The 27,849-nt window shown below is 44.4% G+C and overlaps 4 protein-coding genes across 10 annotated transcripts in view; all 4 read left to right on the top strand.

The window, feature by feature from the left end:
• The first annotated feature begins 596 nt into the window (after positions 1–596).
• Positions 597–3,089, top strand: LOC123105450 (protein RTE1-HOMOLOG). 2 transcript variants are annotated; one of them, XM_044527525.1, is made up of 3 exons: positions 597–779; positions 2,113–2,390; positions 2,487–3,089. In XM_044527525.1, the coding sequence occupies exons 2-3, from the start codon at positions 2,157–2,159 to the stop codon at positions 2,865–2,867; spliced, it is 615 nt and encodes a 204-aa protein (XP_044383460.1). In that variant the 5' UTR covers positions 597–779; positions 2,113–2,156; the 3' UTR covers positions 2,868–3,089. The 2 variants fall into 2 exon arrangements, with proteins under 2 accessions (XP_044383460.1, XP_044383461.1); XM_044527526.1 differs by having other exon boundaries at positions 615–779; positions 2,056–2,390.
• A 2,223-nt stretch (positions 3,090–5,312) lies between these two features.
• LOC123105449 (chromatin remodeling protein EBS) lies at positions 5,313–9,527 on the top strand. 5 transcript variants are annotated; one of them, XR_006450843.1, is made up of 6 exons: positions 5,313–5,553; positions 6,292–6,640; positions 7,356–7,424; positions 8,146–8,293; positions 8,854–8,942; positions 9,310–9,527. XR_006450843.1 is itself a non-coding variant. In XM_044527522.1 (5 exons), exons 1-5 carry the CDS (start codon positions 5,466–5,468, stop codon positions 9,245–9,247), a joined length of 681 nt encoding a protein of 226 aa, XP_044383457.1. In that variant the 5' UTR covers positions 5,313–5,465; the 3' UTR covers positions 9,248–9,527. The 5 variants fall into 5 exon arrangements, 3 of the variants coding, with proteins under 3 accessions (XP_044383457.1, XP_044383456.1, XP_044383458.1); XR_006450842.1 differs by having other exon boundaries at positions 8,851–8,942; XM_044527522.1 differs by lacking the exon at positions 8,854–8,942 and having other exon boundaries at positions 9,221–9,527.
• Positions 9,528–9,828: 301 nt separating this feature from the next.
• LOC123105445 (probable GTP-binding protein OBGC2) lies at positions 9,829–15,284 on the top strand. Its single transcript, XM_044527515.1, has 9 exons — positions 9,829–10,483; positions 10,588–10,679; positions 11,536–11,619; positions 12,825–12,902; positions 13,150–13,350; positions 13,460–13,567; positions 14,024–14,098; positions 14,214–14,398; positions 14,797–15,284. Exons 1-9 carry the CDS (start codon positions 9,865–9,867, stop codon positions 14,879–14,881), a joined length of 1,527 nt encoding a protein of 508 aa, XP_044383450.1. The 5' UTR covers positions 9,829–9,864; the 3' UTR covers positions 14,882–15,284.
• A 193-nt stretch (positions 15,285–15,477) lies between these two features.
• Positions 15,478–27,849, top strand: part of LOC123105446 (mannose/glucose-specific lectin-like) — a 41,789-nt gene continuing 29,417 nt past the window's right edge. Inside the window, exon 1 of one of the 2 annotated variants that reach the window (XM_044527517.1) lies at positions 15,478–15,662. The gene's annotated coding sequence lies outside the window, so the exon portion shown is untranslated. The remainder of the gene's footprint in view (positions 15,663–27,849) is intronic. The other variant, XM_044527516.1, reaches the window with a different exon arrangement.

The raw sequence follows: 27,849 nt of genomic DNA, 5'->3' as shown, positions 1-27,849 counted from the left end.
CGCCCGCAGGCCATGCCCCACCGCCCGTCGGCCGCGCCCCATCGCTCATCGGTCGCGCCCCATCCCTGCTGGTCGCGCCCCATCACCGCGCCGGTCGCGCCCAGCCTCGCCGGCCATGCCCCGTCGCCTCCGTCGTCTGCGCCCAGCCTTGCCGGCCACGCCCCGTCGCCTTCGTCGTCCGCGCCTTGCTCTATTGCCATGTGAGCCATGCCCCTTTGCCTACCGCGTCGGGAGGATTCCGGCGGCCAGGCTGAGATCATGGGAGGCCACGACGATGTCGAGCTCGTCCAATTCGAACCGACGGCGATCAATTGCGGCGTCTAGCGGCCTTTTTTGATGTGCGGTGATGAATTCCGACGAGTTTAGGGCGGATTCCGGCAAACTCCGCGACGGCGTGTTTGCTCCGACGAGGCTTGACCGGTATACGGGGCCCCTAAATTCGGCCTTCGAACCTCCAAAGATAAGGGTTTTGGATGTGCATTTGTGGTGGCCCTTAAAAATTTTACGGATTGGACCACTTTTACTGTTTTTGTTCTGAATATTTTATTTGCCTAAAACTGTAAAACGCAAAATTTTTACGGGTTTGACTTATGCATGGTTACTAGAGATGCTCTTATTTTCCCCACCGCACCCATCTCCAAGCACGAGCTCTCCCCAACCCCGACCGCTGCATCTCCTAGCACTAGCAGGCCCCATCGCCGTCGCCGCCGCCGCCGCCGCCGCTGGTCCTCGCCGAGGAGAAGGCGTCAGGTCGATCTCCGCGAGGACTCCCTCTCTCGGTAAGTCCAATCTGCAGAAGATAGCGGAACCGGAATCATACCTACCTTTTCTGCTCGTGTGCTTTTCCTGCCTGAACCGGACGGGCGAACCCTATCTATGACCCCCGCGTTAGGTTTCGTAAAATAATTTCCTCCAGCTTTCTTGAATCCCAGTAAGCGCCGTACGGGGAATGTTGTTGGTTGTCTCGAATGGACTGGTTCAGTTAGGGGATTTGGGATTTCCTCGGTGCTCTTGGATCGGTGAAACAGCCAATGGTCCAGGTCCTTTGTTGGTCTTGGATTTGGCGAATAGGCATTATCCTGTGTCCCGTCTCCTGTGGGACTGGATGTGCGGGAGCAGAATTGGCATTTAAATCAGATAGAAATTGTGTTGAGGTATGCTGGTTTTTTCTAGAATGTGCCTCCCAAACATGTTAAATCTCCTTAACCGCAGTGGATTTCCGGCTTCGTTGATTCCAAATATGAGAGTAGATTAGATATGTGGAAGAACGCTTCCTGAGGGATCACCCAGGTGGATCCGTGTGCAAAATGACATGATTTAAGGCTTAATATCATTTCTTGAGTGATTGACTGTTATAGTAATCTTGACAAAAACAAGTGTGTAAAAATAATAGTCTAATTAGAGAATTACACAGAATATCTGACCATATTACTGTGATAAAATTTGGTTCAATCATACAGAGGATTGTAGAAATCACTTTGGGATGACAATGCAGGGAGAAACATTATGACTGAACTCGCGCTTTCTCAGAGAACACGAGCATCCTTTTGACTTACACTGCATAGCGATAGGAAATAGTATGGTAATTTCCTTATGTGATTTAGTTGCATTTTTGGCACCAGCCTGTCAATAGCAGCAATCAAGTTAGTCCGCAACTTTTTTGCTTGGCAGTTCTCCTCAACTTAATAGATATCGAGAGTAGAATAGATTTACTGCGACTGTGCTGTATTCATGCTGTTTGTGTTATTATTTCAGCATCTTAAGTATTCCCTTCTATTTTATATTGGTACATCACACTTGCAGTAACCATTTGGTCTAAAGGTGCTATTATTCTTATGGTTCATTTGAGACAACATTTGACCATTAAAATACAAAGGTAGATTTATTTCTCAAAATAAGAACATCTGCCTGCCTAAATGCTGCTTGTGGATTTAAGTTCTTGCACTTGTTTTATGCTCCTTGTTGAATAGAACTTCTTCAATTCTGCATTGCATGCCATTATAAATGTCAAGTACTTGGCATCCATTTCATGTGTTTTTCTTGTTTTCCTGACAGCACGAATGTGCATTCTTCTTCTGATGCTATTTTTTCTGCAACATTCCTCTGGAGCAGTTCTCCCTTGAATCTGGATCAGCAGCTTGAACTAGAGTGAGCTCATGGAAGCTGAAAGAAGCCAGCTTAGTCCAATCGACCCAAGAAGAGCTCGGTTTCCTTGTTGCATAGTGTGGACTCCCATACCCTTCATCACATGGCTGATGCCATTTATCGGTCACATTGGCATTTGCAGAGAAGATGGTGTAATCTTGGACTTTGCCGGTCCAAATTTCGTGTCAGTTGACAACTTTGCCTTTGGAGCTGTTACACGCTATATCCAATTAAATGGTGATGAGGTCTGTACTTTGTGGTTTATATACTAATATTTACGCAGCATTCAAATCTCAAATCATACTATTACTCACAAGCCGTTAATCTCTTGTCACACGCAGTGCTATAAACTTCTCGACACCGGCGCAGAGACGACATGGGATGGTGCTCTGAGGAAAGGCGTGCAGGAGTTTCAGAACAGGAACTACAACCTGTTCACCTGCAACTGTCACTCCTTCGTCGCCAACAACCTGAACCGGCTCTTCTACGCCGGCCACGACAAGTGGAACGTGGTGAGCCTGGCCGCGGTGATGTTCCTACGGGGCCGCTGGGTGAGCGCGGGGGCCGCGGTGAAGACCCTGGCGCCATTCGTTGTGGTGCTTGCCCTTGGGGTTCTCCTCGGCGGCACGACGTTCTTGCTCGGCCTCCTCGCCTTCGCCGCCATCATGACCGGGTGGTTCCTCGTGGGCACCTACTGCATCAAGGGCCTTGTGGAGCTGTAGCTGCAGCACACCGGGCTTGAGTTTGGATTGGGGACTTGGGGGGTCTCCTTGTGATTCCTTGTGCCTTCTTGTAACCTTGTCTTTAACTTGTGCATCTTCTCATATAACCTTGTACATCTAACAGTAATCGTGCTGCAATTAATGTTGATTCCAAGATTAATTGCAATTAATGTAATTGATGTTGTTTCCAAATCAGGATTAATGTAATTAATGTTGTTTCCAGATTGTCGGTGGTGTGAGGAACATATCAGGTGCGGTGTGTGCTTTTTTATAAGCAAGTACTCCCTCCGTCCCACAATGAGCGGGAATGGTCTTTTTGTCTCCTACTGTTCTTCAAGTCTGTAAAACGTCGTATGTTTATGCTCCCTCCGTTTTTATTTACTTCACATATTAGCTTTGATTGAAGTCAAACTTTACAAAGTTTGACCAAGTTTGTAGAAAACAATAGGAACATTTATAGTAACAAATTTATATGATGTGAAAGTAGTTACAATGATGAATTCAATGATATATATTTGGTGGTGTACATGTTAATATATTTTTCTAAAAACTTGTTAAAAGTATATAAAGTTTGACTTTAGACAAACTTAATATACGGAGTAAATAAAAACGAAGAAAGTACTAGATAGACGAGCGATAATGGTCTTTTTGTCTGTCTTAAAAACTACTCTCTCCGTCCCATAATATAAGAGACGGAGGGAGTAGTTACCAAATCTAGACGGCCTCAGCGCGTTAATTGGGACCTGATCATATCCAAATTTATTTTAGTTATATATATTTTCTAGGTCATCATATATAGATAAATAGTTTTTTTGCTAATAGAATATAGATAAATAGTTGATCCTTACTATCTCTGACAACGTTGCGAGTTGCATGCAAAAGGCTCCTTCATATGTTTTGGTGGTTCTCGTTCCGGTCAGTTTGCCTTCAGCACCCCACATGCAATCCATGCTTTATGGATTTTGGTGGTTCTCACTCCAGTCAGTTTGCCTTTTGCGGACAAATGTCAATCCATGGACGATGGTTTGACATAGAGGAAATGATTGTGCTGCGACGATGGTGGGATTTCTAGCCCAGCGCATGTAATTACTGGGATCATGAAAAAGTGACGGCGACAATACATGTTGACTTCAATGTGGTGCTTCTCGAGTACCCTATCTTGAGCTCCGGGGTGAAAACCCTAGGTAAGTCCTGAGTTGATTCTACATGGCAATGATGAGGTTTGTGCGTCATTACCTTGTTGAAGGCATTGTTCAGATATGCTCGGACTTGTTTTTCAGGGCGAAAATCTAGAATTTGGCCCGTGATGATTGAATCCAATAATGATGGGTTGTTTACTTTCTGAAGGTGTTACTGATGAAGAACCGGCGTTGATGTTGAGGAACCTTTGTGGTTGGTGCAGATATGATCTTTGTAGTAGTTTGGTGATTGTTGTTTTGATCGCTTTATTTTTCTTCTTCTCTCGTTTAGGCATAGTTTTGGTTTTGTATGACTTTGGTTCTTGCCGACGTATTTTATCTGTGTGCATCCTAAGTAAGCAGAGGTCGGGTGTGTGCTCATTATGTTTGTATTCACTTGATGCTCATTTTGAGTAAATAAAATCCACCTTTTATCGAAAAATCTCGATTCTCTCTACATGCACACAAGTCACCTCATCAATCACACTAAATATCTCTTTCTTAACATGCATGAAAAACACAAACTCATGAAAACATCATTAAAACAAATATTCCAACCAATCCCACGGCAATGCGCTAGTTAGATTAATAGTAAACGGTCTTTCTTTATTTTTCTTCTAGCTTTCGTCCTCAAACCGCCGCCCCCCTCCCCCCCCCCCCCCCCCCACCCCCACACACATAATCAACTTAGCCAAATTGCAAATTCAGCCAACTTGCATATATTATCTCCAGCCCAAATTATCTGTCTTAGATTTTTGTAGACACGAATGTAGTATCTAACACTAAAACATGTCTAGATAGAGATGTTTCACAGCTGACTCTTCATACGCCCCTACTAAAAATGCGCCATATCCATCGCTAAAGGCCCTGTTCGGAACGCATGCAGCTTGTCCAAACCAGAGAAAACCGAATTCACGATGAAGTATATCCGTTCAAAAGTTGGATGTTTCGTTTTGTTCAAATGAAATAGACCGTTTAGTGATTTAAACGATCTTATATTAGTTTACAACGGGAGTATTTGATTTCAAACCTTTATGTATTCTCGGCACATGAAGAAACGACCCGTTTCTTGGTGTGCGATGTCTGCATTCCCAGCAGGCCACCATCGGTCACTGACCACCGTCCGATGGCGATAACGGTGGGCCCCACCCCCCGGATCGGACGGCGGAGGGGCCGCCCGCGCGGCGCCGGTGGGCGGGCGCGACGCGTGGTGGAGCCCTGTTGGAGTCCAGGGAGACCGAAAGAGGACGAGAGCGAGAGACACACACGCGCACAGTCACACCGAGCGAGAGAGAAAATAAAGGGGGCTCGTCGGGCTCGCGCAGGGCCGAGAGAGAAAAAAAACAGAGAGAGCTCGCTCATTCCCATTCCCATCCCCATCCCCTCCCCTCCCCTCGTCGGAGCCGCGCCGCCGCCGCCCATGTCAAAGACGCCGGGGAAGACGCCGCGGACGCCCAGGCGGATCCTGGAGTCCTACACCATCAAGGGATCCGACGGCGTCATCCGCCGTGAGCCCTCCCCTCCCCCCTCTCGCCCCCCGATTCCTCCGTTCGTGATTCCAGTCCAGTCCGGTCTAGTTTGTTTCCGATATTATTTCGGCGGATTTTCGGGTGCCCGGGCGGGATTGCTCCGATTTCGACGGGTTTGGGGGGCCGCGGTCATGCCAGATGTAGAATCTGCACTCGCGCCCCCTAAAGAAAAATCTGGTGTTAGCAAGTCGTGCATCCTGAAATGGTCCTAGCATGCTGTAAATCCTGGAGCGTTCTTTAATTTTACTGCTTTGGTTTCTTAATCTACTTACCTTTGAACATTCGGGGGAGACACTGTCAGTCAAGAACTGGGGTTAAGCTGGATTTGGGCTTTAGCAGGGTTAGTTAGTGTCTTCTTTATATCACTCGGATTAACACTTACTCCCCAGTATGCACATGGAGCTGAGGACTTGAGAGTAGCTCTGTCGGCCGAAACCCTAAAAGCTTATCTTTGGGTACAATGTAAGTCTTTTTGCTAACCCAGCCAAAAGGATTATGATGGGAGGTTATGTGGAGGCTTATCCTAGGCTGCACAACTTGCATTTCTTGTGCTGAAATTTCCTCAGTTCAGGATGTTGGCGGCAATAGTTCGTCGTAAAGTGTGATAACCTTCTGCCATATCAGTCCTGGGGCAATTAAACATCGCTATCCTAGTCTTGTTACTACTACTATCCAGTTTTAGCTTACCATTTAAGTCCATGGTCTGTTTTGTTTCAGCTGGGGACTCTGTGCTGATGAAGGCGCCCGACACATCAAAGCCTCCGTATGTGGCCAAGATTGAGGAAATCGAGGCAGCAGGACCTCGGGGCGCAAATGTCAAGGTTAAAGTGCGCTGGTACTACCGACCGGAGGAGTCCATTGGTGGGCGCAGGCCATTCCATGGCGAGAAGGAGGTGTTCCTCTCTGACCACCAAGATGTGCAGAGTGCTGATACCATAGAGTGCAAGTGCAACGTCTACAGCTTCCGGGACTACACCAAGCTTTCTGCTGTCAATCCTGAGGACTATTTTTGCCGCTTCGAGTACAAATCAATCACAGGCAGCTTTGTGCCTGACCGCATAGCTGTGTAAGAATTTAAACGAGCCTCTGTTTTTCTACGGCACATCTTACTACTCCCTCTGTAAACAAATATAAGACGTTTTAGGTCACTACGTTAGTGATCTAAAACATCTTACATTTGTTTACAGAGGGAGTACTTCATAATTTCATTATTTTGCTAGCATCTTTAGACAACTAGTTTGATGCTGAAGGCAGTTGAGCAAAGTGTGCATTTCATTTGATGGTGTTGAGTGAGTCATTGTTTCTTACTTTCTTACAGTTTCCTCCGTGGCTCTAACCTATGATTTTTTTCCCTCTAAAACCTCTGGCTTTGTGCCCCCATGGTTGATAATTGATAACTTGTTCTCTCGTTACCATGAGAGATGGGTTTATAAGAGATACTCTCTACTGTAACCCTATTACTACTCTCTACTGTAACCCTATTACTCCTTTTGGGACATAATTCACTTTGTTTTGGCTATGTTCTGTTGTGCCAGATTGAACTAGGTACATGGTTTACCGGTAATGTTACTGCAAAGTCTGAGTCAGGGGAGCCTTTATAAGACCTATCTTGCAGATTTTGGCGAAACTATATCTTTGCTCTCTTGTAGCGCTCTTTGATTAACATGCATATTACCTATTAGGATACATCGTATCTCTCTTTTATGAAAGACAAGACATGTTTAGTTTTTTATTTGTACTAATTAACTGCCTTTCCATCTCTTATTCTAACAACACAACAGGTTTTGTAAGTGTGAGATGCCATACAACCCTGACGATCTTATGATCCAGTGTGAGGAATGCTCTGATTGGTAAGTTTCAGTTGATGCATTCGTTTAGTTTCTCTATACCAGAATGGTTGTAACGTGGAGACTATCTTGCATTTGTGTCATTCAATGAAGTCAAGATGTTCAGCATCCTATTACCTTTGTAAAAGCATTTTTTCTCACTAGCAGCAAAGCAACTAAATTTCACAGGTGCAAACTACACAACCGATTAAGGGGCTCTAGCAGGCTAAAAAGTTAATCTACCACTGGTTACTGCAATTTGGTAGTCTGATACTGAACATCAGAGAAGATTAATTAGTAATAGTAGTTCATTTTGGGCCGAGTGTTGCATAGTCAAATTCCTGGCTTCATGCGTGATTGTTTGAGCTCATGCATGTTTATAAAAGTGTGGAGACAAGGTGATTTGGGCAAAAAGTACTTGGAATAGATAGCGATTCCGTTATGTGATATCCACCTTTGAGAGTTGCGCTTTCAAGTTCTTGACCTTTTCAAAGATTGTATGGTCTTTACATGCATTTAGTTTCTGCAATTAAAAATTGCATTACTCCTTTCAACAGAATATTTATAAATTCAAATAAGATAGCTAGTTGAGAACATTATAGTCTTTCTTCACATACATCATCCATTTTCATGTATCAGCCGCTCTGTAGCACTTTCAGCTTTTCTGACCATTTTGGCAAAACTAGTATATCTTTGAATAGTAGTTCCAGAATATCTTGTTGATGTCCTGAAACATTGTCCCCAGGTTTCACCCTGCTTGTATTGGAAAGACCATCAAAGAAGCAAAGAAACTTGAGAATTTTACATGTGAAGGTTGTGTTGCTGAAAATGGAAATGGAAATGGAGTCAAGAACGAAAATTCCCATGAATCTACAGGCGAATCAGATGAGAAGGTAAGTAATTTGATGCTTTAATTGATTAAATTGTTGCTGCATTGATTCTTAATTTGTATCACTAGCAAAACCAACGATGCATAGGATCTTCTAATTTAGTGGAAGTAGGCATAGATGATCTTGTATTTTCTTTCCTTTTGATATAGCTGTCATGTATTGTTGGAGGCGCAGTGGTGAAGCACTCCCCCACTTGTGCCAAGAGGTCCTGGGTTCGACGTGGCCTCTCTGCATTACATTGTGCAGGGGTAAGGCTTGCCTCGTATAATCCTTCCCCAGACCCCACCTGGTCCGTCCTTTTTTAGATAGCTGCCATGTTTTATTGTAGGTACAAATAATTGCTTAAAACCAGGGGCCCATCGGCCATTGGGACGCAAATGAATGGAAATGCATGAATGAATAGAAGAAACACCAAATGGAAATGCATGAATAGAAGAAACACATGAAGAACAGCAACGAAACCTAGCATAATTTATAACGAAACTTGACATAATAATTTTATAACGACTGGTGGCATGCTTTTATGAGTTGCGACTAATTCATCTCTGCCCTACATTCAGCAGGTGCAGTCGAAGCGGCGACGGCGGTGAAGGCGAAGGCGATCTGGACGGGAGTCCTCCATCTCTTCACGCATGTGATGCGGTGGATGTACATTGGTCCGTCCTTTTTTAGATAGCTGCCATGTTTTATTGTAGGTACAAATAATTGCTTAAAACCAGGGGCCCATCGGCCATTGGGACGCAAATGAATGGAAATGCATGAATGAATAGAAGAAACACCAAATGGAAATGCATGAATAGAAGAAACACATGAAGAACAGCAACGAAACCTAGCATAATTTATAACGAAACTTGACATAATAATTTTATAACGACTGGTGGCATGCTTTTATGAGTTGCGACTAATTCATCTCTGCCCTACATTCAGCAGGTGCAGTCGAAGCGGCGACGGCGGTGAAGGCGAAGGCGATCTGGACGGGAGTCCTCCATCTCTTCACGCATGTGATGCGGTGGATGTACATTGCTGTTTCCAGTTTGATGTAGAACGAACCTGTATTGAGAGTCTCTTCTAGAGTCTGGCAATCGGCCAGTTTGCAACTTTGCATATCCATGTGGACCTACCTGTTAGATGGAGTCATTTTTCTCTCTTCTTTTTTCCATCCCCCTTGTGTTGACATGGACAATGGTGTGCTTGAACGTCCTTTCTTCATTGACTAGAAAAGAGGATTTCAACTTTTTTTCTTCTTCTTTTTTGATTTGAGGGGCGAAAACAGGTATATCAACGACGCTGCGGGTAGGAAAAAGTTTTTACTTTTTTGAGGGAACAAAAAGCTCAAACTATGTTTTGTAGACAAAAAAAGTTCAAACTATCTCTCGCTTGAGTGAGGAAAAGGCACAAACTAAAGCCCCGGACGTCGAGCTTGAGGCGTGGCAAATTGGCCCAGTACGAGCGCACCATTATGGTCCGAGCCCACGGGCCGCGCCTCATCAACGGCCCATAACTAAACCCCGCGGCGGCTTATCCCCAACCCCGGCGCTGCACTGACTGACACCACCACCAGTGGCAGCACCCCAATGGCGACGCTCCTCCTCCCCTCCCACACGGCCAGCCACCACCGCGCCGTCTTCTCCGGGGGCGCGCACCACCACCTGCTTCTCCAGCGGGAACTTCTCAGGGACGCCCTGCTCGCGCCGAGGCGCAGGCCGATCGCGGTCGCGTGCCGGGCGGCGTCAGCGGCGGCCAGGGCCAAGGCTCCCCCGAGCGCATCCCCGCCGCCGCAGGCGCTAGCCAAGGAGGCGCACAAGTACTTCGACCACGCGGTCGTCAGCGTGCGCGCGGGGGACGGCGGCCACGGCGCCGTTCTCAACATGCCGCCGGGCTCCTCCGCGGACGCGGCCACCTCGAAGCCCCGCGGCGGCGGCAGGGCCGCGGACAAGGGAAAGGCCAAGAAGGGCAGCGGGAAGAAGGTGTCGTTCAAGCGGAACTACGACGGGTCCGTGTCGCTGCCCGTGGGCGGGCACGGCGGCGACGTGGTGCTGTACGCCGACGAGGCGGAGGAGTCGCTGCTGGGGTTCCACGCCAAGGCCCGGCACTGCGCCAAGAGGGGCGGCAACGTCGGGGCCACCGGCACCCTCAGCTCCCGGATGCACAACGGCTCCGCCGGGGAGACGCTCAGGATACCCGTGCCTGTAGGTTTGTAGGCCTGCTGCTGTGAACGCGGAGCAATTTTTGCTCTGTGGCTCTGTGAGGTTAGGCGTCTGACTCTGATGATGCCTCGCCTGCTCACTGAATTGCAGGTACCGTTGTGAGGCGCAAGAAAGGGTCTGTTCTTGCCGATTTGGCTCATCCTGGTGATGAGGTGCTCGTCGCTAGGGGTGGACAGGGCGGGGTGAGTTGGTAGATGTTAATCTGTATCGTCGTGTTAGAATGTTAAAACAGAGTGACTGAATTTCTGTCTGCAAATGCGTACGACACTTGGCAAACATTTCCACAACTATGCTAGGAGCCATGGGTTTTGCTTCAGCAATAGCAGACCCAAGTTATTCCTTATGGACAGCACAAATTCTATAGAGCTTAGTAACCATTTCACGATGATGCTCTGGTTTATGGCACTTGCAGGAAAACTGTGTAAACTGCTTGCGAAGTATCGGAGTTAACCAATTTTAACATGTCAAGACGCATTTGTGTACTTTCAACACACTTAAGTTGAATCGTTCTACCCCTGAAAACCTGTATCTGATAATATACCCAAAGTGCATTCTGAGGGCTGTATCAGTGTCTATAACTAGATTGTTACCGGGTACGATTGCGTTACCAACGGATGGCATTTAGAACAGTAAAATTGAGCCTAATCCCAGCCCTCGCACGCCTCCTTCATTTTTGGCCATCCGTTTTAGTGACTGAGGCGTTTCTGACCGTCGGATCTGCTGTTTCTTACGACCTCCACTGCACGTTAAAATTCCTGGCCCAGTTGTCCTAAAGGGCTGCTGCTCCGGGAGAAAATCTGAGTTTGTCTATAACCAGGTGGGTATGGAGACAATTGCAAATCTCACTGTGACTAGTTGAGATGGCGATAACCATGCCTATTCCTCTGAATACAGATTCCAGTGTAGCTGAGTATGTGAGTACCTCATGTAAAACAGTGTAGTGGACACTTTTCATTGTTTTCTGATATTCTTTTTCATGTATGATACATATGCTTGCTATCATTATTATGGTTTTACATATTTACTTCACTTTTGCAGATCAGCTTGATCGATGCGCCCGATTACAAAAGAGGGAAAGCCATGGCTTTATCTCCTAATGTCATGCGTGATGTTACTGATAAGGTAAGTTGTTACCTATGAAATAATCCTGGATTTGATGGTATATATTCGATGCCATTTTTACCAATAGGTTGTCTTATTAGGGTCATTAAATCAGGGAAGGATTGATCAGAACAAAATGCTCTGTGTTTCTTATAATGCACTGCTTGTTTAGTACTCCCTCCGTAAACTAATATAAGAGCATTTAGATCACTACTTTAGTAATCTAAACGCTCTTACATTAGTTTACGGAGGGAGTATTTATTTTTATTTTTGAAGAAAACGCAAAAGCTCTGCATCTCATTATATTGAAAAGGCAGGAACAAAGTTAATTACATGCCCAAGCAGGGCAGGTAGGAAACATTAAACACAACAAAGGCAAAGGCGCTGCCAGGATGAATCAGTGGACATCCCAGCCTTCAGGTTGACAGGCTGCCAACCCAGCTGCTCCCACGCGCAACCCTCATCAGCGATGTCCCTAAGAAGGACGTTGGAGTCCAGGCGCATGTTGTCAAAGGTGCACTTGTTCCTGTGCTTCCAGAGCATCCAGGACGTGGGGAGTATGGTGCTTGCAAGTTGCAAGGGCTTTGCGCCGTTCCTTCAGAGTCCTCTGCTTTGCAACGTCCCACCAGTCGATGAGGGCTTCGGGCCACAGGAGGGGGCATGGATCCAGGAGAGGTCTTTGTGCCAGACGATCCTGTAGAACAGTCAGTCCACAAGGAGGTGGTGCATTGTCTCCAGAGTTTGGCCGCAGAACATGCATGATGGGCTGTGCGGCATGTTCTGGTGAGCGAGGCGCTGAGCGGTCCTGCAGAGAGGTTCATGGTGCTGCATTGTTTAGTGTTTATGGTTACTCTAGTTCTACATAGATAATAATACCACTGGTCCATCAGAGAGCATAGTACAATCTAGTTCTCTGCCTCCACTCGAAGTTCTCGCACGTCTAGCAATACTGTTTACATGTCTCCAACTGATGCGATGCCCATCGCAAATTGGTAATGAGTGATAAACAAACAGATGCTCCGCCGCTAATGCCAATGAGTACATAAGAATTCTTTAACAGTACTGTACACCAAATGCGTGGTATTCGGTGTTATCTGATCCTATCAGTATAGTTTAGGATTATCCAAATATTTCAAATAACAACATCTTTATTTGCTGACTAGTTTTCTCCATTTTCACCTCTACTTTTTTTGGGTGTGATTTTGTCTCATCTCCTTTTTCTGTAGGTATTAACGCATGGCCAGCCTGGTGAGGAAATAAGCTTGGAGTTAATCTTAAGGGTGGTTGCAGATGTTGGCCTTGTGGTAAGAGTGTTGCACTGCTACATAATGGATTTTCTCTCTTTTTTATTAGGAAAAAGGTGTTCAGATCATTTTCTATATACAAGAGTCAAGAGATGACTCTGGGTTAGAAGGGTTGCAGTTGCTAAGAGTCCCTTCTGTTTCACTTTTAGGGTTCAGTGTTGGATTATCAGGTCTTCAAGGCTTGCTTCAGATCTATTTCTTTGGCATATCGCAATGTTGGCCTAATCGTCTTCATTTGCATTTTCAGGGACTTCCAAATGCTGGAAAATCAACACTTCTATCAGCTATAACGCTTGCACGACCAGACATTGCTGATTATCCATTCACTACATTAATGCCAAATCTTGGCCGGCTTGGTGGAGATCCCACTTTAGGGGCGTTGCAGTTTTCCTCTGGAGCAACATTGGCAGATTTGCCGGGTCTTATTGAGGGCGCTCATCTGGGCAAGGTGCCGTTTACCTTTGTGTTATTTGCACAATGTTTGTTTGAAGGTGTCGTCTTGTTGCTTCCCGTGGTTAGCCTCTGTGGATTTATCATGTGCTTTAATTGCACCGCAGGGTCTTGGTCGCAATTTCTTGAGACATTTGAGGAGAACGAGGGTAATCGTCCACGTCGTTGATGCTGCTGATGATGACCCTGTGAACAATTATAAGATTGTCAGAGAAGTAACTAATTGCTTTCATCATTCCCAAGTCCTATTTTGTTTTGAGAATTGCAATGACATTCACTATATAATTTGTCCATAGCTATAACCCTGAACCTGGAAGCTACACTAGCATCAGTAGTGGGACAGTTTGTTATTTTTTTTTTCATTTGTTGTTAGCATAATCTTATTGCCCTTTGTATATAGGAAGTCTAATCAATAGAACTAAAGGGAAGGGACTGATCAGAGTAGCGGCACTTGCACCAACAATTCTGTTATCTGTTAAGTATTAACTATTAAGATCTAGTTAGTTGGAACTTGGTAGTAGGATCTTTAGGATAATAGTTGCTTTGCTAAGGGATTGCAAAATCTTATTTCAAATGTAAGCCTTGTGAGAAAACTGAATCATATGTCTATGTTTAGTTTCTCAAGTATAGTCTCAATGTTGAATGATCATCTGACAATCATCTCTGTACAGGAATTAAGGATGTATAACCCCAAATACCTGGAGCGGCCTTATGTTGTGGTCCTGAACAAGATTGATCTTCCTAAGGTGCAATTTCCTACTTAATTTGGATCAAACTATGGTTTCCCTGGTTTTTAGCATTTAGTTTTCTAGATCTTTCTTGGCATGATTGGTGCCCTAACAATGTTTTTCTCCGTTGTAGGCCCAAGATAGGTTATCTTCATTGGCACTTGAAATATCTTCAGTAGGCTGTGGAGAATGCCATGACAAAAATGCCAGCGAAGGAAAACTAGATGAAAACTTCAACAGACACCATACCTCAGAAGATGATGATAAGGAACTTGGAGACTACCCAAGGCCTCAAGCTGTAATTGGCGCAAGCGTACTGTAAGTCTTCTCACCAGACCAACTTAACACATTCTTTTACCATGTTCACTTAAACAGCTCGTAAATCTGTTGGTCTGCTGGTCAATACAAAACCGCGCTTTGCTTTTCCACCTCATCTCTTCTGGGGTCTGGGGTGCTTGATATATTGTATGATCCGATCCCTAGTGCATGGGGAGACTAATATCTGCTGTTTTCATTTGATATTTGATTAATTTGTAAGCCTCCTCATGTGACACTTGCATTATTATCACACCATGAGTTTTCTCGTACACTGCTTCAAATGTCCTCAAGTTGTACAAATTCAACACATTTTCCCCTTTAATTCACTCGGTGTCGCAAGAAACTGTTCTCTTCTTCTGTTATAAAATGTCATTTCCGTTGTTTTCCTGCCCTTGCAGGAGGCACATCGGGATCGACGAGATGCTGAAGGAGATAAGGACAGCCCTGGAAAAATGCTCTGATCACATGTTACCAGGACCATGAATCTAAAAGCCTGCACGCTTGGAGCCCTTAGCATCAGTCCAAAACCCAGAAACTATCGAGCTTTTGATCGAGTTGTTCTTCAACAGCAGCGGTTTGCGACACTGTTGGCAGTTCCTGGAGTACAAGACCACCACCAATCTGATTGTCCGAGTTGTTGACGCGGAGAGCTTGAGCGTCCGAGCACGAGCAGCTGCAACCATCCACGCTGGCTGTGCCTATTTGGCTCGTCACACTGCCATATAAATAAAGGGAGAGAAAGAAACTAGCTGTATGAAATTCTGAAGAACTGATGGGGACTCGTACTACCTACTGCTAGTAGCTACTAGTGGAACTCATCATTTGTAATTATTTCCGTCTGCTTTATTATTAGTATTAGTATAATATGACAAAGCTTTGGCCATTCTGTTCCAGTTTTGATTCACAATCACATAATGCCACTTTTGACACACGGCGAAACCTGACACAAGGACCGGTTCCCACCAACCCCGCACGTTTAAAAGGCGTATATAAATGTATGTATGTGTCACTAAAGGAAGGGAAGGAGAATCTTTAAAGTGGTAAAGATGAAGATTTTGGGGTGGCGACCGGTATGACATGCCCATCAATCAATATTTCTGAGTCGTGTTTCATACTACTACTACTACTACTATACCACACTTGACACTTGGTGGGTAACCTAGGTCATATCCGGATTCATCTCTAGTCGGGTGCTCAGCTCAGCTATGCGGAGGTCGAGGGTTTCTCAGCAAGATTGGACTCCGTCCTCCTCCGCCCTCCCCAGGTCAGTTCCTTCTTGTAGATCTGCTCTGCTCCCTGGGTTTGCGCTCCGCTGTGTATGAATCTGCTTGAGTGCATCCACTGCGCTGTGAGGACAGCTTCTTGTTTGCCGCCATGATCATAGGGGCACTCATGATTATTTTGTGACCCTCCGTGTTGAAATCCATCTAAGCTTGCGACGAGGGTCGCGCGCTGCCGGTTGGGTTTCGGTCTTTCGGAGCTGCTCCGCCGACCGAGTAGCCCCCGCACCACACTACGTGCCGCCGTTCGCTCGTTTGTTGATTGCTCGTCCATATGAAGCCGGGTACGTAGCAGGATAGATCCAGTGTGCACTAGATTAACTAGGAAGACGCCCAGATGTTCCGAGGATCCAGAAATCTGTTGTTAAGGGAAGAAAAGGCTCGTACGTATTTCTTCTTTTACGGAGCAATTTTAACATGGTCACCCTTACCGAACGGACATATTCCAACGGACTTTACGGAAAGCATGAATTACTCTCCCTCTTACCCCCTCTTTTCACATGGAAGGTAAGAAGGTAAGATTAATCAAACCCACTATTTAATGAAATCAACAGTTCAGACCTATTATATATTCTTACCTCTTATGTGAAAAGAAGATGTAAGAGCGACCATGTTAAAAGACCCTCTTTTTCATGAGTTTTTTTTAATACTTTTTAAAATGATTTATCACCTAAACTGATCGTCCAAATTACAAACTGTTTTCATCGCGTCAAAATCCTTAAAATTAGATTCCATATTAATAAGTTTCGAGAACTTCTTTTCTAGCGCAACTTGTATTCCACATACGAACTAACTAGGACTTGTACCCACTGTTGTAACATACTTGTACCCCCCACCCCCCCCCCCCCTCTCAAAAGAAGGCCTAAATCATTGTTCAAACCTTGTCAGAAAACCTTAGCACGAAATGACCTCCCTTGATTTTTAGTACGATTTTACCCTTTTTAGCAACGCCAAGACTTGTGGCATTACTGCCCCAAATAGAAACGCTAACCCCCGGCATTTTTGGCTTGGCCCACGTAGATCCATCCAATTTAATGAAATCATTATATCTTCCACAACCTCCTCATAACCAAGACTTGTAATCCTAAAAAACGTAGGACTTGTAAAAAAATGTCAACACTTCCTCACCGTTGTGAACAATCTCACCATTCACAAATATCGTCTTGTCAGCATAATGAACATTCATGATCCTCTCCATCTAAAAAACAATGGCATCGTAAGTACTTACAAGTATCAATGACAAATCTACCACATGACATACAAAACAAGTTAGAACAATTTCTAATACTAACCCTAACCCTAAATTCTAACATTAACCCTAACCCAAAACCCTAAGCTTTGTTCATTCTCATTACTAGCACTAACCCTAAACCACTATTGGACCAACCATACTCATTACTAAACATCACAAACATCATACTAGTCACAGTATCAACAATTCAAGGATTATTTTTGGGAGAAATCTTCACAACTAGGGTTAGGAGTCACATGAACAAACCATCCAAATATAACACTCCATCCAATCAGAACTTGGGAGGTGAAGGAGGTTACCTCTAGGAATGGAAAAGACACACAATCCATGGACAAATGCCACCGATTTAGAAGGATTTAAAGGAGGACCGAGTGGAGGAGAGATAGGGGAGATGGTTGCAACTTGGGTGGGGAATGAGGAGGAAGATTGTGGGGGTGAGTGGTGGGTGAGAGCCCCACCCGCGGCCCTGGGACCACTTACCTATTCAGATAAAAAACACCAGGGGATCAAGCCTTTCTAGCAACACAGTATGGTCTAGCGTTTCTTTCTGCCACGTTGGCGGCCAACACCATTTCGGCAAGGCCAGCAACTGTTGGGAAACGTTGCATGGAAAACAAAAAAATTTCTACGCACACGCAATGATCTATCCATGGGGATGCATAGCAACGAGGGAGAGAGTATGTCTACGTACCCTCGTAGACCGTAAGTGGAAGCGTTTAACAACGCAATTGATGTAGTCGAACTTCTTCGCGCTCCAACCGATTAAGTATCGAACGTACGACACCTCCGCGTTCTGCACACATTCAGCTCGGTGACGTCCTCTACCTTCTTGATCCAGCAAAACGGCGAGGTAGTAGATGAGTTCCGGCAGCACGATGGTGTCGTGACGATGATGGTGAAGTGATCTCCGTAGGGCTTCGCCTAAGCACTACAAAAATATGACCGGGGGTGTAAACAGTGGAGGGGGGGGGGGTACCGCACATGGCTAGGCAATTGTCTGTTGTGTGGTAGGCGCCCCCTCCCGCATATATATAGGTGGGAGGGAGGGATGAGCAGCCAAAGGAGACACCCAAGTAGGAGGAATCCTACTTGGGGTCCCTCCCAAGCCGCGCCTCCCTTTTCATTATTTGGAGTGCGGGGAAAGGCAGAGGAGGGTGGCGCCCCCCTTTCCTTTCTCCAATGAGAGGGAAAGGCATGAGGGGCTAGCTCTCCCCCATTTCCTTCCCTAGGGCTGGCCAAACAAGGGAGGGGGCACACCAGCCCCCTTGTGGGCTGGTCTGTCCCCTCCTTTGGCCCACAAGGCCCATAACTTGCCGAAGGGTGCCTGGAACCCCTTCTGGTGACCCGATTCCTTCCCGGTACATCCCGAAACACTTCCGGTGTCCAAATACCATCATCCTATATATCAATATTTACCTCTCGACCATTTTGAGACTCCTCTTCATTTCTGTGATCTCATCCGGGACTCCGAACAACATTCGGTCACCAAAACATATAACTCATATAACACTATATCGTCAACGAACGTTAATCGTGCGGACCCCTACGGGTTCGAGAACTATGTAGACATGACCGAGACACCTCTCCGGTCAATAACCAATAGCGGAACCTGGATGTCCATATTGGCTCCTACATATTCTATGAAGATCTTTATTGGTCGAACCATTATGACAACATACGCAATTCCCTTTGTCAATCGGTATGTTACTTGCCCGAGATTCGATCGTCGGTATCTTATACCTAGTTCAATCTCGTTCCTGGCAAGTCTCTTTACTTGTTCTGTAATACATCACCTCGTGATTAACTCCTTAGTCATTTGCTTGCTAGCTTATGATGTGTATGACCAAGAGGGCCCAGAGATACCTCTCCGATACTCGGAGTGATAAATCCTAATCTTGATCTATGCCAACTCAACAAACACCTCCGGAGATACCTGTAGAGCATATTTATGATCACCCAGTTACATTGTGATGTTTAATAGAACACAAGGTATTCCTCCGGTATCCGGGAGTTGCATAATCTCATAGTCGAAGGAATATGTATTTGATATGAAGAAAGCAATAGCAATAAAAATGAACGATCATTATGCTAAGCTAACGGATGGGTCTTGTCCATCACATCATTCTCCTAATGATGTGATACCATTATTGAATGACAACACATGTCCATGGTTAGGAAATCTTAACCATCTTTGATCAACGAGCTACTCTAGTAGAGGCATACTAGGGACACAATATTTGTTTATGTATTCACACATGTATTTAAGTTTCCGATCAATATGATTCTAGCATGAATAATAAACCTTTAGCATGAATAAGGAAATATAAAATAACAACTTTATTATTGCCTCTAGGGCATATTTCCTTCAGCTACACCTCCTGGTTCGACATTTCTATGTGGGGCTGTAATGCCACGAGTCTTGTCATTTCAAAAAGGGTCAAATCATGCTAATTTTTTGGGAGAGGTCATTTTCTGCTAAAGTTCTCTGACAAGGTCAGAATAGTGATTTCGGCCACAAAAAACAAAAAACATACATGTACTTCACTCTCTCATTAAAAACATCACGTACATCACTGGGTGAATTAACTATATTCCCCACGGGAGGTGTACTCCCATGTAGTGTAACTTGTATTCCACATACAGTGTAATCTGTATTTGCGCCAAGCAACATGTTCTCCTCCCCCAATGCAACTTGGACTCCTGGCATGACTTATACTCCACATACTGTGCAGCTTATACTCCCTCAAGCAGCATGTACTCGCTGTATAATGCTTCTCTTATAACGCAACATGTACTCTCCTACAGCTGTCCTCCCCGTATAGTGCAACACGTACTACTCTGCCGCAACATGTCCTCCTCATTCAATGCAACTTGCACTCCCTGACACAACTTGTACTCCCCGTACAGTGCAACATGTACAACTCATGCGCAACATGTTCTCCTCGTTCAATGCAACTTGCACTCCCTAGCGTGACTTGTACTCCATGTATAGTGCAAACGTACTACTCCAACACAACATGCTCTCCCCGTTCAGTGTAACTTGTACTCCTTGGCGTGACTTGTACTCCATGTACAGTGCAACATGTACTACTCCGACAACATGTACTCCTCATTTAATGCAACTTGTACTCCCTCCGTAAAGAAGTATAAGAGTAGTGATCTAAACGCTCTTATATTTCTTTACAGAGGGAGTACTCCCTAACGTAGCCTATACTCACCGTATAATGCAACCTGTACTCCCATACAATGGAACTCACACTCTCCATATATGCAGTGCAACTTGGACTTCACGATGCAATATGTGCTCCATTTACACTGTAAACAACGCTTCCTGCACGATGTAACCTGTACTCCCCGCTCTGTGTAATCTACACCAATGATTAGTCTGTACGCCCAAACCATTGTACGTTAGAAAACAAGACAAAACTATAGATAAAAGTCAAGAAAAAAGTAGAAGAAAAAACCAAAGGAAAACACCAGAAATAAGAAAATCACACATAAACTCGTCCAAACAACCATGTGTTGTGTGTTGGGGAACGTAGTAATTTCAAAAATTTCCTACGCACACGCAAGATCATGGTGATGCATAGCAACGAGAGGGGAGAGTGTTGTCTACGTACCCTCGTAGACCGACAGCGGAAGCGTTATGATAACGCGGTTGATGTAGTCGTACGTCTTCACGGCCCGACCGATCAAGCACCGAAACTACGGCACCTCCGAGTTCTAGCACACGTTCAGCTCGATGATGATCCCCGGACTCCGATCCAGCAAAGTGTCGGGGAAGAGTTTCGTCAGCACGACGGCGTGGTGACGATCTTGATGTTCTACCGTGGCAGGGCTTCGCCTAAGCACCGCTACAATATTATCAAGGAGTATGGTGGAGGGGGGCACCGCACACGGCTAAGAGAACGATCACGAAGATCAACTTGTGTGTCTAGGGGTGCCCCCTGCCCCCGTATATAAAGGAGCAAGGGGGAGGAGGCCGGCCCTAGGAGGGGCGCGCCAGGGAGTAGGATTCCTACTCCTAGTTGGAGTAGGTTTCCTTCTTTCCTAGTCCAACTAGGAGAAGGGGGGAAAGGGGGGAAGAGGGGAAGGAAGGGAGAGAGGGGCCGCGCCCCAAACCCCTTGTCCAATTCGGACTGGGCTTGGGAGGGGCGCGCGCCACCTCCTAGTCCTTTCCACTAAGGCCCATTAAGTCCCATTGCTTCTTCCTCGTATTCCCGTAACTCCCCGGTACCTCCAAAAATACCCGAATCACTCGGAACCTTTCCGATGTCCGAATATAGTCGTCCAATATTGAAGGAAATATGCCCTAGAGGCAATAATAAAGTTATTATTTATTTCCTTATATCATGATAAATGTTTATTATTCATGCTAGAATTGTATTAACCGGAAACATAATACATGTGTGAATACATAGACAAACAAAGTGTCACTAGTATGCCTCTACTTGACTAGCTCGTTAATCAAAGATGGTTATGTTTCCTAACCATGAACAAGTAGTTGTTATTTGATTAACGGAATCACATCATTAAGTGAATGATCTGATTGACATGACCCATTCCACTAGCTTAGCACCCGATCGTTTAGTATGTTGCTATTGCCTTCTTCATGACTTATACATGTTCCTATGACTATGAGATTATGCAACTCCCGTTTACCAGAGGAACACTTTGTGTGCTACCAAACGTCACAACGTAACTGGGTGGTTATAAAGGAGCTCTACAGGTGTCTCCAAAGGTACATGTTGGGTTGGCGTATTTCGAGATTAGGATTTGTCACTCCGATTGTTGGAGAGGTATCTCTGGGCCCTCTCGGTAATGCACATCACTTAAGCCTTGCAAGCATTGCAACTAATGAGTTAGTTGCGGGATGATGTATTACAGAACGAGTAAAGAGACTTGCCGGTAACGAGATTGAACTAGGTATTTGGAATACCGACGATCGAATCTCGGGCAAGTAACATACCGATGACAAAGGGAACAACGTATGTTGTTATGCGGTCTGACTGATAAAGATCTTCGTAGAATATGTAGGAGCCAATATGAGCATCCAGGTTCCGCTATTGGTTATTGACCGGAGACATGTCTCGGTCATGTCTACATTGTTCTCGAACTCGTAGGGTCCGCACGCTTAAGGTTATGATGACAGTTATATTATGAGTTTATGCATTTTGATGCGCCGAAGTTTGTTCTGAGTCCCGGATGTGATCACGGACATGACGAGGAGTCTCGAAATGGTCGAGACATAAAGATTGATATATTGGAAGCCTACATTTGGATATCGGAAGTGTTCCGGGTGAAATCGGGATTTTACCGGAGTACCGGGAGGTTACCGGAACCCCCCGGGAGGTACATGGGCCTTAATGGGCCTTAGTGGAAGAAGAGGAGAGGCAGCCAGGGCTGGGCCGCGCGCCCCTCCCCCTAGTCCGAATAGGACAAGGAGAGAGGGGGCCGGCGCCCTCTTCCCTCTCTCTCTCTCTCTTTTCCCACCTCGCGAGTCCTATTCCAACTAGGATTGGGGGAGAAGTCCTACTCCCGGAGGGAGTAGGACTCCTCCTGGCGCGCCATATGTGGCCGGCCGGCCTCCCCCTCTTGGTCCTTTATATACAGAGGCAGGGGCACCCCAGAGAGACACAAGTTGATCCACGTGATCTTATTCTTAGCCGTGTGCGGCGCCCCCCAGCCACCATAGTCCTCGATAATATTGTAGCAGTGCTTAGGCGAAGCCCTGCAGCAGTAGTACATCAAGATCGTCACCATGCCGTCGTGCTGACGGAACTCTTCCCCGACACTTTGCTGGATCGGAGTCCGGGGATCGTCATCGAGCTGAACGTGTACTAAAACTCGGAGGTGCCGTAGTTTCGGTGCTTGATCGGTCGGGCCGTGAAGACATACGACTACATCAACCAAACGCTTCCGTTGTCAATCTACAAGGTATGTAGATCACACTCTCCCCTTGTTGCTATGCATCACCATGATCTTGCGTATGCGTAGGAAATTTGTTGAAATTACTACGTTTCCCAACAAATATATCGATCTTTACGTCTCGACCATTTCGAGACTCCTCGTCATGTCCCTGATCTCATCCGGGACTCCGAACTCCTTCGGTACATCAAAACATATAAACTCATAATGAAACTGTCATCGAAACCTTAAGCGTGCGGACCCTACGGGTTCGAGAACAATGTAGACATGACCGAGACACGTCTCCGGTCAATAACCAATAGCGGAACCTGGATGCTCATATTGGCTCCCACATATTCTACGAAGATCTTTATCGGTCAGACCGCATAACAACATACATTGTTCCCTTTGTCATCGGTATGTTACTTGCCCGAGATTCGGTCATCGGTATCTCAATACCTAGTTCAATCTCGTTACTGGTAAGTCTCTTTACTCGTTCCGTAATACATCATCTCGCAACTAACTCATTAGTTGCAATGCTTGCAAGGCTTATGTGATGTGCATTACCGAGAGGGCCCAGAGATACCTCTCCGACAATCGGAGTGACAAATCCTAATCTTGAAATACGCCAACCCAACATGTACCTTTGGAGACACCTGTAGAGCTCCTTTATAATCACCAAGTTACGTTGTGACGTTTGGTAGCACACAGAGTGTTCCTCCGGTAAACGGGAGTTGCATAATCTCATAGTCATAGGAACATGTATAAGTCATGAAGAAAGCAATAGCAACATACTAAACGATCGGGTGCTAAGCTAATGGAATGGGTCATGTCAATCACATCATTCTTCTAATGATGTGATCCCGTTAATCAAATAACAACTCTTTTGTTCATGGTTAGTGAACATAACCATCTTCGATTAACGAGCTAGTCAAGTAGAGGCATACTAGTGACACTCTGTTTGTCTATGTATTCAAACATGTATTATGTTTCCGGTTAATACAATTCTAGCATGAATAATAAACATTTATCATGATATAAGGAAATAAATAATAACTTTATTATTGCCTCTAGGGCATATTTCCTTCAGTCTCCCACTTGCACTAGAGTCAATAATCTAGTTCACATCGCCATGTGATTCAACACTAAGAGTTCACATCACCATGTGATTAACACCCATAGTTCACATCGTCATGTGACCTATACCCAAAGGGTTTACTAGAGTCATTAATCTAGTTCACATCGTTTATGTGATTAACACCCAAAGAGTACTAAGGTGTGATCATGTTTTGCTTGTGAGATAATTTTAGTCAACGGGTCTGTCACATACAGATCCGTAAGTATTTTGCGAATTCTGTGTCTACAATGCTCTGCACGGAGCTACTCTAGCTAATTGCTCCCACTTTCAGTATGTATCTAGATCGAGACTTAGAGTCATCCAGATCTGTGTCAAAACTTGCATCAACGTAACTTTTTATGACGAACCTTTTTTCACCTCCATAATTGAGAAACACATCGTTATTCTAGTAAGGATAATTTCGACCACTGTCCATTGATCTACTCCTAGATCACTATTGTACTCCCTTGCCAAAATCAGTGGTAGGGTATACAATAGATCTGGTACGCAGCATGGCATACTTTATAGAACCTATGGTTGAGGCATAGGGAATGACTTTCATTCTCTTTCTATTTTCTGCTGTGGTCGGGTTTTGAGTCTTACTCAATTTCACACCTTGTAACACAGGCAAGAACTTTTCCTTTGACCGTTCCATTTTGAACTACTTCAAAATCTTGTCAAGGTATGTACTCATTGAAAAAAAACTTATTAAGCGTCTTGATCTATCTCTATAGATCTTGATGCTCAATATGTAAGCAGCTTCACCGAGGTCTTTCTTTGAAAAAATCCTTTCAAACACTCCTTTATGCTTTGTAGAATAATTCTACATTATTTCTGATCAACAATATGTCATTCACATATACTTTTCAGAAATGTTGTAGTGCTCCCACTCACTTTCTTGTAAATACAGGCTTCACCACAAGTCTGTATAAAATTATATACTTTGATCAACTTATCAAAGCGTATATTCCAACTCCGAGATGCTTGCACCAGTCCACAGATGGATCGCTGGAGCTTGCATATTTTGCTAACACTTTCAGGATTGACAAAACCTTCTGGTTGCATCATATACAACTCTTTTTTAAGAAATCCATTAAGGAATGCAGCTTTGTTTATCCATTTGACAGACTTAAGCATAGATACGAGTGAGAAACTCTCATCGTAGTCAACATCTTGAACTTTGTCGAAAACCTTTTTGCGACAATTCTAGCTTTGTAGATAGTAATACTACTATCAGCATCCGTCTTCCTCTTGAAGATCCATTTATTTTCAATTTCTTGCCGATCATCGGGCAACTCAACCAAAGTTCATACTTTGTTTTTCATACATGGATCCCATCTCAGATTTCATGGCTTCAAGCCATTTTGCGGAATCTGGGCTCACCATCGCTTCTTCATAGTTCGTAGGTTCATCATGATCTAGTAGCATGATTTCCAGAACAGGATTACCATACCACTCTGGTGCGGATCTTACTCTGGTTGATCTATGAGGTTCAGTAATAACTTGATCTGAAGTTTCATGATCATCATCATTAACTTCCTCACTAATTGGTGTAGGTGTCACAGAAACCATTTTCTGTGATGAATTACTTTCCAATAAGGGAGCAAGTACAGTTACCTCATCAAGTTCTACTTTCCTCCCACTCACTTCTTTCGAGAGAAACTCCTTCTCTAGAAAGGATCCATTCAAAGCAACGAATATCTTGCCTTCGGATCTGTGATAGAAGGTGTACCCAACATTTTCTTTTGGGTATCCTATGAAGACGCACTTCTTCGATTTGGGTTTGAGCTTATCAGGTTGAAACTTTTTCACATAAGCATTGCAACCTCAAACTTTAAGAAATGACAGCTTAGGTTTCTTGCCAAACCATAGTTCATACGGTGTCGTCTCAACGGATTTAGATGGTGGCCTATTTAGCGTGAATGCAGCTGTCTCTAATGCATAACCCCAAAACGTTAGTGGTAGATCGGTCAGAGACATCATAGATCGCACCATATCTAATAAAGTACGGTTATGACGTTCGGACACACCATTACATTGTGGTGTTCTAGGTGGCGTGAGTAGTGAAACTATTTCACATTGTTTTTAACTGAAGGCCAAACTCGTAACTCAAATACTCTTCTCTACGATCATATCGTAGAAACTTTATTTTCTTGTTACGATGATTTTTCACTTCACTCTGAAATTCTTTGAACTTTTCAAATGTTTCAGACTTATGTTTCATCAAGTAGATATACTCATATCTGCTCAAATCATCTGTGAAGATCAGAAAATAATGATACCTGTCGCGAGCCTCAATATTCATCGGACCACATACATCAGTATGTATGATTTCCAACAACTCTGTTGCTCGCTCCATTGTTCCGAAGAACGGAGTCTTAGTCATCTTGCCCATGAGGCATGGTTCGCAAGCATCAACTGATTCATAATCAAGTGATTCCAAAAGCCCATCAACATGGAGTTTCTTCATGCGCTTTACACCAATATGACCTAAACGGCAGTGCCACAAATAAGTTGCACTATCATTATTAACTTTGCATCTTTTGGTTTCAATATTATGATTATGTGTATCACTATGATCGAGATCCAATGAACCATTTTCATTGGGTGTGCAACCATATAAGGTTTTATTCATGTAAACAGAACAACAATTTATTCTCTTACTTTAATGAATAACCGTATTACAATAAACATGATCAAATCATATTCATGCTCAACGCAAACACCAAATAACACTTATTTAGGTTCAACACTAATCCCGAAAGTATAGGGAGTGTGCGATGATGATCATATCAATCTTGGAACCACTTCCAACACACATCATCACTTCACCCTTAACTAGTCTCTGTTTATTCTGCAACTCCCGTTTCGAGTTACTAATCTTAGCAACTGAACTAGTATCTAATACTGAGGGGTTGCTTTGAACACTAGTAAAGTACACATCAATAACATGTATATCAAATATACTTATGTTCACTTTGCCATCCTTCTTATCCGCCAATCACTTGGGGTAGTTCCGCTTCCAGTGACCAGTCCCTTTGCAGTAGAAGCACTTAGTCTCAGGCTTAGGATCAGACTTGGGCTTCTTCACTTGAGCAGCAACTTGCTTGCTGTTTTTCTTGAAGTTCCCCTTTTTCCCTTTGCCCTTTTCTTGAAACTAGTGATCTTGTCAACCATCAACACTTGATGCTCTTTCTTGATTTCTACCTTCATCGATTTCATCATCATGAAAAGCTCGGGAGTCGTTTTCGTCATCCCTTGCATACTATAGTTCATCACGAAGTTCTACTAACTTGGTGATGGTGACTAGAGAATTCTGTCAATTACTATCTTATCTAGAAGATTAACTCCCATTTTATTCAAGCGATTGTAGTATCCAGACAATCTGAGCACATGCTCACTAGTTGAGCGATTCTCCTCCATCTTTTTAGCTATAGAGCTTGTTGGAAACTTCATATCTCTCAACTCGGGTATTTGCTTGAAATATTAACTTCAACTCCTGGAACATCTCATATGGTCCATGACGTTCAAAACGTCTTTGAAGTCTCGATTCTAAGCCGGTTAAGCATGGTGCACTAAACTATCAAGTAGTCATCATATTGAGCTAGCCAAACGTTCATAACGTCTGCATCTGCTCCTGCAATAGGTCTATCACCTAGCGGTGCATCAAGGACATAATTCTTCTGTGCAGCAATGAGGATAAACCTTAGATCACGGATCCAATCCGCATCATTGCTACTAACATCTTTCAACACAATTTTCTCTAGGAACATATCAAAATAAACACAGGGAAGCAACAACGCGAGCTATTGATCTACAACATAATTTGCAAAATACTACTAGGACTAAGTTCATGATAAATTTAAGTTCAATTAATCATATTACTTAAGAACTC

This window comes from Triticum aestivum, chromosome 5A (assembly GCF_018294505.1).
Source record: "Triticum aestivum cultivar Chinese Spring chromosome 5A, IWGSC CS RefSeq v2.1, whole genome shotgun sequence".
In the NCBI taxonomy this organism is placed as follows: Eukaryota; Viridiplantae; Streptophyta; class Magnoliopsida; order Poales; family Poaceae; genus Triticum; species Triticum aestivum.
Note: the sequence above shows the minus strand (reverse complement) of the source record. Positions and strands in the feature narration are given on the sequence as shown.

What these genes read in the sequence shown, in the direction of transcription:
- LOC123105450 (XM_044527525.1), top strand. Translation starts at nt 2,157, where the DNA reads ATGGAAGCTGAAAGAAGCCAGCTTAGTCCAATCGACCCAAGAAGAGCT. An exon ending in TCCAATTAAATGGTGATGAG is followed by an intron (nt 2,391 to 2,486) that starts GTCTGTACTTTG and finishes TGTCACACGCAG; the next exon opens with TGCTATAAACTTCTCGACAC.
- LOC123105449 (XM_044527521.1), top strand. Translation starts at nt 5,466, where the DNA reads ATGTCAAAGACGCCGGGGAAGACGCCGCGGACGCCCAGGCGGATCCTG. An exon ending in ATCCGACGGCGTCATCCGCC is followed by an intron (nt 5,554 to 6,291) that starts GTGAGCCCTCCC and finishes GTTTTGTTTCAG; the next exon opens with CTGGGGACTCTGTGCTGATG. An exon ending in TGTGAGGAATGCTCTGATTG is followed by an intron (nt 7,425 to 8,145) that starts GTAAGTTTCAGT and finishes CATTGTCCCCAG; the next exon opens with GTTTCACCCTGCTTGTATTG.
- LOC123105445 (XM_044527515.1), top strand. Translation starts at nt 9,865, where the DNA reads ATGGCGACGCTCCTCCTCCCCTCCCACACGGCCAGCCACCACCGCGCC. An exon ending in TTGCAGATGTTGGCCTTGTG is followed by an intron (nt 12,903 to 13,149) that starts GTAAGAGTGTTG and finishes TTGCATTTTCAG; the next exon opens with GGACTTCCAAATGCTGGAAA. An exon ending in ACAAGATTGATCTTCCTAAG is followed by an intron (nt 14,099 to 14,213) that starts GTGCAATTTCCT and finishes TCTCCGTTGTAG; the next exon opens with GCCCAAGATAGGTTATCTTC.